Source organism: Eutrigla gurnardus, assembly GCF_963514095.1.
Source record: "Eutrigla gurnardus genome assembly, chromosome: 24".
Taxonomy (NCBI): domain Eukaryota; kingdom Metazoa; phylum Chordata; class Actinopteri; order Perciformes; family Triglidae; genus Eutrigla; species Eutrigla gurnardus.
The window spans coordinates 5877524-5891504 of record NC_139935.1 but is presented as its reverse complement, the minus strand read 5'-3'; the positions used below and the strand labels follow the sequence as shown (position 1 = coordinate 5891504).

The 13981-nt window shown below is 47.6% G+C and overlaps 1 protein-coding gene across 1 annotated transcript in view; it reads right to left on the bottom strand.

The window, feature by feature from the left end:
• The window catches only part of spega (striated muscle enriched protein kinase a), a 33451-nt gene that overhangs the window by 1409 nt on the left and 18061 nt on the right, over positions 1-13981 (bottom strand). Inside the window, exons 9-41 of the mRNA XM_084004359.1 lie at positions 13757-13911; positions 13585-13673; positions 13289-13464; positions 13030-13216; positions 12819-12892; positions 12581-12739; positions 12309-12498; positions 11993-12222; positions 11796-11915; positions 11597-11701; positions 11299-11505; positions 11089-11212; positions 10555-10727; positions 10304-10416; positions 10033-10201; positions 9541-9640; positions 8706-8906; positions 8279-8336; positions 8123-8200; positions 7878-8050; positions 7766-7792; positions 7528-7680; positions 7393-7435; positions 7001-7066; positions 4074-6702; positions 3822-3989; positions 2861-2983; positions 2067-2231; positions 1417-1981; positions 792-1031; positions 487-710; positions 312-387; positions 72-221 (exon numbers count right to left, since the gene is read on the bottom strand). Coding sequence (XP_083860485.1) covers positions 72-221; positions 312-387; positions 487-710; positions 792-1031; positions 1417-1981; positions 2067-2231; positions 2861-2983; positions 3822-3989; positions 4074-6702; positions 7001-7066; positions 7393-7435; positions 7528-7680; positions 7766-7792; positions 7878-8050; positions 8123-8200; positions 8279-8336; positions 8706-8906; positions 9541-9640; positions 10033-10201; positions 10304-10416; positions 10555-10727; positions 11089-11212; positions 11299-11505; positions 11597-11701; positions 11796-11915; positions 11993-12222; positions 12309-12498; positions 12581-12739; positions 12819-12892; positions 13030-13216; positions 13289-13464; positions 13585-13673; positions 13757-13911 — 7510 coding nt within the window. The remainder of the gene's footprint in view (positions 1-71; positions 222-311; positions 388-486; positions 711-791; positions 1032-1416; positions 1982-2066; positions 2232-2860; positions 2984-3821; positions 3990-4073; positions 6703-7000; positions 7067-7392; positions 7436-7527; positions 7681-7765; positions 7793-7877; positions 8051-8122; positions 8201-8278; positions 8337-8705; positions 8907-9540; positions 9641-10032; positions 10202-10303; positions 10417-10554; positions 10728-11088; positions 11213-11298; positions 11506-11596; positions 11702-11795; positions 11916-11992; positions 12223-12308; positions 12499-12580; positions 12740-12818; positions 12893-13029; positions 13217-13288; positions 13465-13584; positions 13674-13756; positions 13912-13981) is intronic.

The following is a 13981-nucleotide window of genomic DNA, read 5'->3' as shown; positions in this document are numbered from 1 at the left end:
GGAAAATACGCGCAGAACTTTACATTTTGTATTCTTATTAACAGGAAACCCATTTTTTTGCCGGCACTCACCATGGGTAACTGCTCAACATCTTCTTCAGAAAGGCGGAGGCACTTTGGGACACATTTGTGTAGAGTTTCGTCGGGTCAAACTTTGCCATCAGGATTTTGGACTCGACTTGGAGAAGGTCTTTATCTTCGAAGGGAAGTCGACCACTAAGCCTGGTTGGAAACAAATATCTCAATCAATGCAAAATTCAAACCTACCTACTTTAACTCGTTGAATGAATTCCAAAGGGACGTCTCACTTACATGATGTAGGTGACGACTCCAACGGTCCAAATATCCGCAGGAGGGCCAAGAACTTCACCTTTTACCATCTCAGGAGCTTGGATCACATTTATCAAGAGGATAGAAATGAAGAAATGTTAAGACACTCTAAATGTTAAGGACGTTGAATGGAGTAGTAGACGTTTCACGTCCTCACCCATGTACTCGAGCGTTCCTGCTGCTGAGTCCTGGTGCTTGAGGCTGAGGGGGTTGAAGCTCTGAGCGCTGCCAAAGTCCACAATCTTGATGGCGTTGAGGTTGGTCACCATGATGTTGTCCGGCTTGAGGTCCAGGTGGAGGACGCGGCGGTTGTGGAGGTACTCTACTCCCTGGAGGATCTGGACCAGGTAACCCGCCACGTCGTCCTCGGAGTAACGGAACCTGTGGTGAGCAAAACGGAAGAACTGAACATCCACGTTACTCTCAACAACTTCAGATATACGAAGTTTGCAGATCTTCTACCTGTCGATGAGGCTGTACAGCAGCTCTTTGCCGGTGCAGTACTCGGCCACCAGCACCAGGTAGCGCGGCGTGACGTAGGCTTCGTGGAGAGCCATGACCTTTTCATTGTGGAGGGACTTCAGGATCTCATATTCCTTCAGGATTTCCGGCTTGTTCTCCTGGTTGTAGGAAATTATCTTCGCCATGTAGATTTTGCCCGTCAAGTTCTCGCGACACTCTCGGACGACCCCAAAACGACCCCTGGGGTGAAAAAAATAAGGACAAAAATAATGTATGAGTTAAACCACATGAGGTGTTTTATGGTTGTAAATATTATGCAACTGAAACCAAATTATTGTTCCAAGTTGAATTTAAATTTTGCAAGCCACACAGAACCCATCCAGTTGTCCTCAGAACAGCAGATTCAGCATGGTGGATTCAGACCATCAAGCAATAAAGCAGTGCATAAAACGAGCAGGATTAATTAACTGCAGCCCACTTTTACACACTCGCAATGCGTAATCCTCCTCCAGTTCACAAATTGTTCACATCTAAAATAAATCATCATTAGTTCAAGCCAAAACAATCACCTAATGGGCCTATATATAAAAAACACATGATTTTTGCTATGATTTATATGTCTCACCTCGCTTTCTCATCCAGGAAAGTGTATGGTTTCTGTGGAACCCCCTGTCGGAGAGCAGTGGAGGGCGTTGTGCGTCCCGATGGGGTCCCTCTGCCGGGAGTACTGGCCCCGTCACCGATGGGGCTCAGGCTGGAGCTCTGGAGTACTTGTGGGGAAAAGGAGACGGGAGTCGGGGTCACACGAGCGGTGACGGTGGTGGCGGGGACGTATGTGGGTACGGAGGCCACGGCTGGTTTGGTTGGCGTGGATGGCGGGCTCACGAGAGGGGGCGGCGTTGATATCGGTGGGTTCTGGGTCATAGGAGACACCACATTTACTGGACTCTGGGGTTTGGGGAGGACAAAGGGTGGAGGTGCTTTGACTGAGGAGGAAGAGGGAAGAGAGGGGCTTATTCTTTGAGCGTCTTCGGCGGGCTTTGTTGCAGCGGGGGAGGCTGCGTCTTTTGGAGCGCTGTGGGTGGAAGTGACGGTGGAGGCAGCGTTGTTCTGGACTGGTTTGAATGGAGCTGGCTCGGGCGGAGCTGGGGCTGTCTTTACGACGACTACGGCAGGTGAAGCTCCTCCAGCTGTGAAAACGGAAAATACAACATACTTACTGCTTTTTGTTCAAATAGATGCTTTTAAATATTTTAAATAAAATATATTTCATACCTGTTGAGTCCAGGCTGACAAGAGCAGAGCAGTTACTGTACGGCCCCTGTCCTGCCTTGTTGATACAGGCGACTCGGAACCTAAATGCGCCCCCTGTTGGCAGGTCTGTGACGTTGTAGTAGCAGTCGACAACTCCAGTGGCCACGGTCAACCAGTTATAATCACCTGCAGCACAGAGAAATGAGTGTGCTTTACATGACATGTGCATATCAGACATACATGTGTGATACGGGAAATTATGACGATATGTGAGGGATAAAATGTTGAATATGTAAAAATGTATTAAACTGTGTTGAATGACTCGTTGTAGCTCACACATTTAAACAGCAGAGGGTGGTGTGGTCAAGCTGATACAGAGTCACAGCGTCTCATTTCTTATGCATGCACGGGGGAAAGAGAACCGAAGTAAAACATTTTAATTAGCCGGTTCTGCATTGTTCTGCGAGTCCCTGCATCGATGCCGTCTGGCAAAGAACACATTTGGAACGAGACAACAAGGCATTACCTGACAGGATGAATTCTCCAGAGTTAAAGACTCTAAATATTCACAAACTCACACTTTATTTTTTCATCCGACACATCAACGAAGCAGCAGACTATCCCCTCGGGGGCTGAGTCATTTTCTGTCTATGTGTCTGTGCAAATGGAAACTTATTTCCCTGAGCATTCTCCACAACACTGGCACCTCCTAGGAGCTTGAAACCTTCAGTTTAATCTAATTTGACACATTTAACTACCTACGAACCAAATAACAGCATTTCTTATTGTCTTATTGCGAGGTGACTCTCACTCACCTTCTGTTTTTCTCTCCAGGGTGTAGCTGCATGGAGACTTGGTGTCTGCTGGCTTCCAGAGCACCAGGGCCGTGTTGTTGTAAGTCTGGGGGACTTCAGGAGTCCCTGGACGTTTGGGGACGCCTTGAAAAAACAGGGTGAAAAAGAATAAGTAGATGCAGACACACATATATATAACATGGTTGTATTGGGCAGATTTTCACTGATTCAAAATCTGTATTTATTTGCATGAAAATGTCACATTAAGCACGAGAAGTCAAGTCGACGGTGTGAGTTTTAGCCGTTCCACCAAACCGAACTCGACACAAATAGTGTCTCCCCTTAATTTAAAAATCGTATTTACCATTAAGCAGCGGTATGAACAACGGAGCCAATACTTCAGGCGAGATAAGCTGTCTGAAGTCATTTTCTCACTGCACGGTGTTATCAAGGGGAGACAAATAAGATCAGTGGCTGAGACGAGAAATACATCAGGTCTAAAGCTAAAGCAAATAAAGTTCAAATGCAATTGCACCCGACATCTGAGAAATATATTATCCAACAAAACCTCCTTATTATTGTTGCATTTTATCCTAGCAGCACCGTTATACTGTATTTAATAGGAATCCATGACAAGACATTTCAATTCACAGGAAGCAGCATTAGTTCCTATTACATGATGAATATGAAAAAAGCCCATAAAAATGTATTAAGTTAATCTCTTGACATTAATATTCACTTCGACTGTTTCAATATTCATGCAATTGTTACTGCAATTAAAATTAAATCATGTAAAATGAGTCACATCATGATGATAATTAGCGTCCATGAAAGGCAGAGGGAGCAGCTGTGCCTCTGAGAGAACTCGCTTGTAATTTGCAACACTGACGTTAATGAATAACCCCCCCTTCCCCCCCATACAATAACAACATTAAGAACAGCAACACTTTCTGAACAGCTATGGGCTAAATGAGCCACTTACAGGCGATGGACACGGTGCAGGAGGTGGTGATGGTGGCGATGGGGTTGGCAGCGACACATTCATAAATTCCAGCGTCTCTCCGGCTGGACTTTGCGATCGTAAGAAGCTGCCTTCCATCTGGATGAGACATCAGTTTGATTCTGTCGTCCACCTCCAGTGGTTTCCGATCTGGGAGACACAAAAAAAATGAATGAAATAACAAAAAAAACAACACAAAATTTAATGTTTTGCGAAGGGTTAAAAGTGAGATACCGATAATCCAGGTGATTTCCGGATGTGGACTTCCAGCTGGAAGGCAGCTGAGAGTGACGGGTTCCCCCTCCAGTAAGACGTGGTCCTTCAACTTGATGTGGAACACGGGGGCAAAATCTGAGGCGGAGCGGACAAACTGCTGGCTTTTTGACAAACCCTCCTCCTTGGCGACGGACGAGGGCAGATCAGATTGCGAGGGGGTTTTGTCCTTCTTGCCCCTGGTCAAGCCCCACCTGTCCCACCGCGATCGCCTGTCGGTATCTTTTTCGGAATGAACGCTAGAAGCGGATTCAATCGAGTCCTTGGATGCGGCGGCACCGGCCTGTTTCGCTAGCTGGTTCTCAGGGATGCCCATTCCTTTGAGCCCTCGCCCCTCAGATTGGGAATGACGATGACGGGTAAACAGGGGCGTCCTCTTCCCCTCTTCGCCCTCTATTCTCTCCTCAGACTGACTGCGATTCTTCGAGGTAATCCCCGCGACTTTGTTCTCAAACTTGTGCCGCATCGCCAGGACGGGGGAATCTGTGACTTTCTTCAAATCCTTAAGCACCAGCTCTTTCTGACTTCCCCCGGCGTCTTTCTCCTTCCTCTCCTCTGACTGGGTCCGCAACTTGGCAGAGATTCCGGCCACTTTGGACTCAAACTTGCGCCTCATAGCAGAAACCGATGACTCCTCGGTTTTCCTTTGCTCCCTGTCGTCCAGGGACTTACTGCGACCAATAGCCCACGACACCCTCTTGCTAACAGCGGCTTCCTGCACATCCTGGTTCTTTTCCTCCTTTGTTTTCTCAGCCTTCTTATCAACGGATGTCGACCTTTTAGCCCGCATGGAAAACCTCCCGATCAAGCTGAGGCCAGTTTCCTTATCGTTTTCTCTTAAATCTTGAACAGATTTGGATTTCTCCTGTAGTCCTTTGGATACCATTTCAAGAGGTGCGCCCCTTGCCCCGGGCCTGTAAACCTCTTCACCCCCCTCGCCCCCCTTCCTGTTTAACACAGGGGATTTATCATCCGATTTGTTTCTGGTCAGTTTCCGGAGGCCACGGGTCAAAGACGACTCCCGCTTCTTAAACCGGGCTTCAAAGACCTCCTCGGAGTCGATGTCTTTGATGTCTTTCCTGAGCGCCGGCTGGCGGGCGGCGGCAGTGAGATCCGGGTTCGATGAGGTGGAAACCGAACTGGGAGATCGATCAGCAGTTGCTACTTTGGCAAATACTGCTGGGTGTTCAGGTAACGAGGGGATTTCTGTGGCCTTTATGTCGTTTGGCGTGGCGGAAACAGCTTGCATGACACTCGCATATGCAGATGATGGTTTGGTATTCCGTGTTTCATCTCCCTTCGTATCCTTTTCATTTATATGCAACTCCTGATTTCCCCTCCTCTCGTCTTCGTATTCCTCCTCATCATCATCATCCTCCTCTATAACAATTATTGGAGTAATAACAGAGGGTGATGTAGACTCAGATTCCACTTTATTTGGCTTTTCTAACTGGGTTTTGGTCCTTTTCTCGGTTATTCCATCCATGTTCTTCTCGTTCTCACTCTGCATAACCTCTTGTTCTTTCACATTGTTCTGTTTTTGCTGTTGGTCCAATCTCGCTAGTGTTGGGAGTATAAAGGCAGATGTTGACTCCAGTGTTGTTTGTTCCGTCAGTGCAGACATTGAGGTTGCCTCCCGGAGGTTCTTCCCTTCTATGCTACCATTGCTCACCGATGGGATCTCTAAGGGGGCGCCAAACCTGCGGTGCAGGGGCATGGGCTCAGAATCCCCCTGGGTGAAGGAGGCGCTTTTACGAAAAACTTTGGTCTTTGGCGTGTCCTCGACGGTGCTCTCTGAAGATGCCGCTCTGGTGAGCGTTGACGGCGCCACTCTGGATCTCCTCAAGTTCCGATCAAGAGACCCCGTCTGCCTCTCATCTTCCATGCCAAGTGTTTCAAACAAGGGCCCTCGCAGGCCGCTCATCTTTTTGTCCACGTTTCCTCCCCTGAGTAACCGCTGTCTCATCAGTTCCAGTTTTAGGGCGTAATCCTCCTGACTTAAATTCGCCACCCCGGGGCTCGGGCTGCGATTGGGCAGTTCCATCGAAACAGCCTTTTTCAGGCTCTTGCTACCTGCTTCTGCATCCTTGCTTGTGTCTCCCTCTTCTGGGTCAATGTGGAGGAGCAGGGCTGAGTCAGCAGAGCTGCCCCTCCTCATGGTCGCCCGCCTTGATTTCGTCTGCGATTCATCCGACTCCACACTCAATCCTTTTTTAAGAGGGGCTTGTTTTGTCTTTTCCGTTTTCTCCTCATCCGCTGCCTCTTCATCTTTTGCCCCTTCTCTCGTACACGCTACCTCCATGTCGTCCATCTTTCTTGCCCCATCAACAGCGACGCTCGTCCACGCGGCGTCTTCATCCCCTGGGATCTCGTTAAGGGAGACCCTGGAACCAGAAAAGACCATGGACAGCGGCATAGGAATGAAGGGGAGCTCGTCGACATCCGCATCGGAGTCCGAGGAAGAGGAGGGTGGCGGGGAGCCTTCCTTTAAATGACGGGCCACGGCAATGGAGACGTGGTTGGATGACTCGTTCAAAAGCTCTGGGATCGACCGCATCACCATCTTCGATTTGTAGCTGATAAGGGAGCGCTGGGGGGAAAAAAAACAGACAAAAGAAGACAACATGAGGTAGATTACTTTTCCTACTTTATATGCAAACCCTCCAGTCTGAGTCAATACTTCAGACTGCAACAGATAGTGGGTGAAATAGGCAGAAAGCAATACATCCTGCCACCTTTATAGGTTTAATTTAGGCGTATGGACTATGTGTCGTCTTGAAATCTGATCATTTAGTTTAGGAGTATGGTGAATGGATCCAAACTGTGTCTGAGAAACCTGGGACTCAGGCCTTGGGTGCATCAGTCTTTCCACATTTCCAGCGTCTTACCTGCCATCGCCTCCGAGCCAAAACTTGCTTTAGCATAGCGGTGCTGATGCTCTTGTTCGTTGGCGACTGCGAGAAAAAAAAGAGGGGAGTCACCATTAACCACATTGGAGCTGTAAAGATAAATCCTACGATTCATTAAGGCAAAAACATCCATGTACTAGTCAACTCTTTAAGACTAGTGGAAAGAAAACAAGATTTATTTTACTACTTTGTCCATTTATTGTCTGTAGATTTCTTGTAAATTCACCAAAAGTTACTTTATTTGCATATTGAAACATAACATTTCAGAACACTGAATACATTATTTTCTTATTTATGGAGTGATACAAAGAAATATTGATAATTTTAATGGTTTGAGGGTGAGTGATGCCTTTTCCTAAACGATTACTCACCTTGAACCAAGGATGACGAAGGCACTCGATGGCACTGGGCCTCCTAGAAGAGCACGGAGCATGCTACTGTTTTAGTCAAAATTATATACTTTTACACGCGTTTATGGTAAAAGACAAAGTCTTCGAGACACTTACAGTCGGTCTGCCACCAAAAGCTTGATGACAAACCCCTTGGCTTCCTTGCAGAGGTCAGCGAACATGCTCTCCTCAAACGCCACATTGTAGTTACGGATGTTTAAGGCAGTGGCTTTGTCATTCTCACCAGCAAAAGGAGACACACCAGTCAGGCTAAATAAAAAAACAATAACAACATAATTTCAATTAAATAAGGAGTCCTGTGCCATTATATTGCAACTATAATAAAGTAACATACCAGAGGTATGTGATGACACCAGCAGGCCTGTGGGAGAGCAAACAGATTCATGAGAAGTGGATTTATTTTGTGTGTGCAGTCTCTTCTCCACAGTGGAGAACAGGTGGCTCACCATATGTCCGTTGCCGTGGAGACGGGAGTTTGGTTAACGATCTCCGGTGCGACGTATTCCGGCGTGCCGTATTTGCAGTAGGATTCCTCGGAGGTCTCCAGTTTGACGGCATTACCGAAGTCACAAATGCGGATCTGGTCCCCCGCGGGGCTCGCCATTAAAATGTTCTCTGGCTAGAAGAACAACAATGTTAGTACGTATAAAAGACAATGTGAGGAAATGAATGGGAGCTTCAGAGGTGGTACCTTTATGTCGAGGTGGGCGATGTGTTTTTGGTGAAGATAAGAAAGCCCTTCCATAAGCTGCTGAACACTCCAGCGGATCTGTACAGAGACAGAATTAACGCTAACAGTCGCGTTACATAATGTTAGCGCAGTGCAGTCAGCAGAAGCACCACAAACCTCCAGTTCCTTGACGCTTGTTTTTTTGGCCATTCTCTCCAGCAACTCCTCGTGACATCTTCATACATCAGTTGAGGAAAAAAACACAAAAAAAAACAAGAAAAAGAACAGAGCTGTGGCTTTGACTGCACAGTCCAAGTGGTAGGTGCATGCAAAATGAATTATAGATGAGCAGAACTCCCACACATCCTATCTCTTACTAATTCCACTCATCGGCGATGAGTCAGAGGGGGGGAAAGCTGTGCTGCGCTTCATTCATGCCTCCAGGGGACTGAACAAGACATTAGGAGGAATGCTTTCATGTCCTTGAGATGCATTTGAGAGCACTTTTTGTTCGGCAGCGATACAATTTGAAAAAGGCGCTGCAGAAAAACGCAGTGCCTTTTTTTGACCTAAAGATGAAAAAACGTGATGCAAAAAAGGATACAACTCTGTGATGAGCGTCACCACGCTCTTCTTCTCAAAGGCGTCGTGGAAGTAGAGAATCCTCTCGTTGTCCAGCTCAGACAGCAGGTCCATCTCCCTGAGGGCCGACGTTTTCCTCTTTCCTCCCGCGGAAATGAACTTGGCGGCGAAGTCGGCCTTTCCCTTTTTTTGAATCACCCTCTTCACGTAGGAGAAGGCACCCCTGCATCAGATATAACAGATATAGTGCCGTTATTTAATTCTTTAATTACAAATCAGACAAGAAAAACGACACAAAATACAGATTTCCAAGGCGGGAGTGACCTTGAGGTTACAGGGCACGAATCACTAAATAACTATTAGAGCATGGAAGCTCATTCTTGACCCTTGTGAACAGTATGTCGGACAAAATAACATCAGCTAAAATGTCAACTCACCAGCTTTCATGAGCTTTAGACCTTGAGATGCAATAAAAACAGGTATTTTCAAGACTAGAATCTTTCAACACTATTGTAGAATTAAGAGACAAAGGGGAAGACACATCTGGTTTGAAAACAGATGTTCTCGTCTGCATGTTCTGCCGTTATGATCGTCTCCACCAATACAGACGAAAACGAATCATCCGTCGATCCTAAATGTATTCACTCCTCTCAGGCTGCCGGTGACTCATCCCTCCTTCCCGTCTACTGTTGTTAAGCAGGTGCGACGCCCGCCCTCCCACAGCCCGGCCCTCAGCGCTCAAAAAGCCATTAACGCTGATGTACTCGCTGTGTGTGAAGGGATGCGAGACGGCGTGAGTGTGCTGCGGGTCATGGACCCACACACACACACACACACACACTCACACACACACTCACCTCCCTATCTCTTTGTGGATATCATAGTAATCCGTCAAACGCCTCATCTTCCTCAGAATGGTTCCTTCGTCCTCCATTGGCTCTGCTGCTTCTTTTCGCTCTGCATGGAGTCACAACATGGACATTTTCATGTATGCATGTGTGTGTGTGTGTGTGTGTGTGTGTGTGTGTGTGCCAGCATAGTGACAGATGGTTTCATATTGTAGGTCCCAAACACCTGGTGGTCTCGTCCATATGGTGTAGATTTGGAGGTGTAATTTTCAACAACATTGGCGTGTAACTGCACCCGCAAGTGGATGTAATCTCAATGAAAGTGGTTTAGATCAACAGCAAATGGAACAGGTCTTTGAATGCCTCACCATTTAAATTAATCAACACAAAACCGCTTGAGAATTTATGAAAAGATGCTACCTCCCTGAACCTTCCTTCATTATAAATCTCACAGAATCCTGGATGAGCCTCATGCAGCGTATGTTTGTGCAGACAGTAGACCTGTATGAACGGTGAGTTCAGCTTTGCAGGAGTTGGAGCCGGCCTGGTTCTTCGCAGTGGAGGTGTACACACCGGAGTGTTCGGGGCGGGCGTTGAGCACCACCAGCGAATACTCGGGATCGTCGTATACAAATGTGAAGTGGTTGCTCTCCGAGAGAAGCACGTCGTCCTGCAAACAGACAATCAGCTGGTCTTAGATCACAATACGAATTCTGCTCATTTCAAGGTCAAATTTTCTCTATATCCGAAGTTGTCTTAAAAAACAATTTACCTTATACCAAAAAATATCTGGGTCTGGTTTCCCTTCAACCACGACCGCCAGACGGGACGTCTCCCCAATGTGCACATCCACATCCTCCATGATGGTTTCAAACTTGGGAGGGACTAGAAAGGAAAAGAAAGACGTATTTATATTTAAAATACGATTACCATTTACTGCTGCCACGAGTCAGTAGTAAGTTCTCTGGTTCGGAGCTGGAATGCTAAATGTATCATGTGGTGCTCTGCCCGAACTAAACTGACCTGCCACTGCCAGCTGGAGCGTGCAGAGGTCGCTGCCAAACTGGTTGCTGGCCGTGACCACCAGCTGACCGATGTCTGAGCTCCTGACCCGCTGCAGCTTCAGGGTGTGTTGATCGTCGTCTGGCATGCTCATTTCATACATCCCCGGTTTGTTGACCAACACCACCCCCCTCCTGGGGAACACAGAGGCAAGATACCACAGTTAGAGCAACAAAGGAGCAATCAAGATCCCTGGTCCTCTGGATCCAAACCCCTGCTTTTTTAATTTTAGTATGCGGAGGTTACGATACGTCTGTTCACAACTGGTTCATCCCAAGTTATAAAAACATCCCTGATGAAAATAGAAATGGGATGAAACCCAGCATGTGCTCCGACTCCTGAGAGACGTCTTCTGTTCTCCTTCTGTTTGAAATTAGCTTCCTGCACTTGCCAAGAAATGAGAAACTGGTCCCAGTATTTAAACAAAATCCCAATCTGGCATTAAATTCCAGACTCAACTATCCTTTACACACAAACCTGTAGAGATAGACTCACCTCTTCCAGGCCACAGCTGCATGCACGTGGTTCAGCGTGATGGTGATGCTCGCAGGTTGGTTCTCAACCACATAAACAATGTCAGGTTTGTCCAAAATAACTGGTGCTTTCCTCAAATAGGGTCCTACAAGGAAAGGAAAGGATACATCAATGAAATATCATCTCTTTTATATATATTTAAATATATTCAGCCTTCCTGATCTTTGCTACCTCTGTCCAGCAGCTGGACCAGGTCAGTAGCGGGCGACGGTTTGCTCAATGTCTTCCCAGTGGACGCCAGGATTCTGAAAGCGTAGCGGACTCCTTTGGAGACGGAGGTGGCGGTGTAGTTGGTCTCCCTCAGGTTGGACGCCACGACGGACCACTGGATGGAGCCCAGAGGCTGCTGCTGGACCACGTAGAGCAAGGAGCCAGCATCTGCAAACCCATATGGATGGTTTAGTCACTTAATCTGGACAAACCTTTCTTGCAAGATTGCAGAAGAAGAAGTGATATCATAAAAACCTACCAAATGAAGGGTCAAGCCTCTTAGGTCTCTTCCAGCTGAGGCTTATAGTTTTCCCTGTGATGGCCTCTATCACTGGAGGACCATCAGGGGGGTCAGGAACAATATCTATATTCAAATAAAGACACAAATATATACATATCATGTGGGAAATGTTGTATTCTCTCAACTCCGGCATCACACACCCACCCTTCACCCGTACCTGTGACGTAAAGATGTGCATAGCAGGCCGCTTTGCCCAGTTTGTTGGAGATGACGGCCTTGTAGACGCCCCCGTGTGCGTGACAAGTGCTGCGAATGACCATCGTGTGGACATCCCTGTCTGGAGAACAGACGTAGAACTTATTGACCGTCATCCCTCCCAAATGTGCTCCGTTCGTTACGCAGTTCTGTGCTTACGCTGGGTCATTCTGCGCTCTTCGCTGCTCTCGATGCGCTTGCCGTTGTGGTACCAGGCGATGGTCGGGTAGGGCAGGCCCGCCACCTTGCAGGTCAGCAGCGCCTCTTTGCCTTCGATCACCTCCACATCAGCCAGAGGCTTGACAAAGTCCGGCATGGTCCTCTTCTCCACCTCACTCTCCAGCACTTCCGGCTCCTCTGGGATGGATGGCATCTTCTCCAACTTGGCCCTGCAGGAAGGAATGAAAATCTGCTTAACAGCTTCATTTTTCAAAGCTCCTCGGAGATGTTTTCAGTGTGATCATGCTTCTCTTACGTGTGAGAGGAGACGGCAGCTCGGGGTTCTTGCATGTAGAGCTCGGCGGTGCACTCGGACTTCCCGTGGATGTTTTGAGCGACTGCTGTGTAGAAGCCCTCCGTGTCGCCACTGACGTGTGCGATGACAAGCGAGTGACGACCCCCCTCTTGAAGGATGCGAACGTTATCGCTCTCCTCCACTCTCGTCTCTGAAAGAAGGAGAAATCAGACAAGAGCATCAGTTATCTCGGAAAACACACACATCAAATGTCAAACACTGAAGATTCTTACCGAAATGCATCCATGTGACTCGAGGAGCAGGTGACCCGCTCACCTTACAGTCAAACCGCGCTGTGCGACCTTCGATGACCTCCAGGATGCTGAGCTTACGGGTGAACAGAGGCTCCTTGGACGGGGTGACCATCAGGTTTGCACTTGAGGTTAACTCCTCTGTGAATGCAATGACATCTTGATGGAGATACGAACAGATAGCGATACGTATTTTCATACTTTTGTGTTTTTAGTTCACCTTTGGCAGTGCTCAGCTTGCAAGTGTAGGTTCCACTATCATCCTCCTGCACTGAATTCAGCAGCAGTCGGCACCTGTTAGACGAAACAAAACAGCCTTTAAAGAAAAAAAACATCATCATGTGAAAAAATTGCCCAAAATTACAGTTTCACTGACAGCAAATGAGATAAATGGTAACACTTTATTTACACTATTTAACAAGATGAATCACCGTTTGCCATCAAAGTGCATTTTGCAGTTGAGCAGCGCCGGCTGGATCAGCTTCCCGTTGGAGAGCCAGTCCACATCGACGTCTGGCGGGCCGGTCATGTGACACTCGAACATGGCCGACTCCCCGGCCCTCACCGCCACATCTTTCACCTTCCTGGTGATTCTTACTGCCGTTTGGGCTGCAGACGCTGAGAAAAACAAGAAAGAAATATAACAAGATATCTGTAACAACATGACGGATTCAAATCGTCTTTACTCACCTCTGACCTCCACTCTGCACTCCGCTTGTTTGGATCCGTACTCGTTGATGATCTTGCAGGCGTAAAGCCCTGCGTCTGACCTCTGAGCCGAGCTGATTCTCATTTCACTGGTGCCGTCGTCCGTCTCCTGCACGGTGAAGCGACCGGCCGTCTTCACCGTGACTCTGTCCTTCGACCTGGGTCACGATAAAGTGGCTGTCACAGTCATTCATCCTCAGGAGATTAATAGAGCGTGTCACAGGCGTAAAGCAAGTGGACTTGGATGGGATAATAGCTGTTCAGGAAAGATGTCTTACCAGTAAACCATGGGTTTGGGCTGCCCTTCGACCTTCGCTGAGATAAAGACATCTTGACCCTGAGTCACCCACTGGTCGCATGGTGCCATCTTTTAAAAAAGACCGCAACAAACGTATGTGTGAAGATAAAATTTGAAAAAACAAACAGATGTTGCTTCCGAGACTCTCCTACCTGAAATGAGGGCGTCTCTTTGAAGTGGACTCTTTTACTGGGAGCAGGCGGGTCCCCGAGCTCCATCGCCTCCTCCTGATACTCCTCGTCTTTCTGGCTCGGACTACTGACCTCCCTGACCCTGGAGAGTTCCCCACATTGCATGTGGGTTGGCTCTGGAAGAAAAAGGAGCCACGTCTAATTCACCTTTACTTAGGTTCTCGGGAAAAAATCACCTCATTAAAT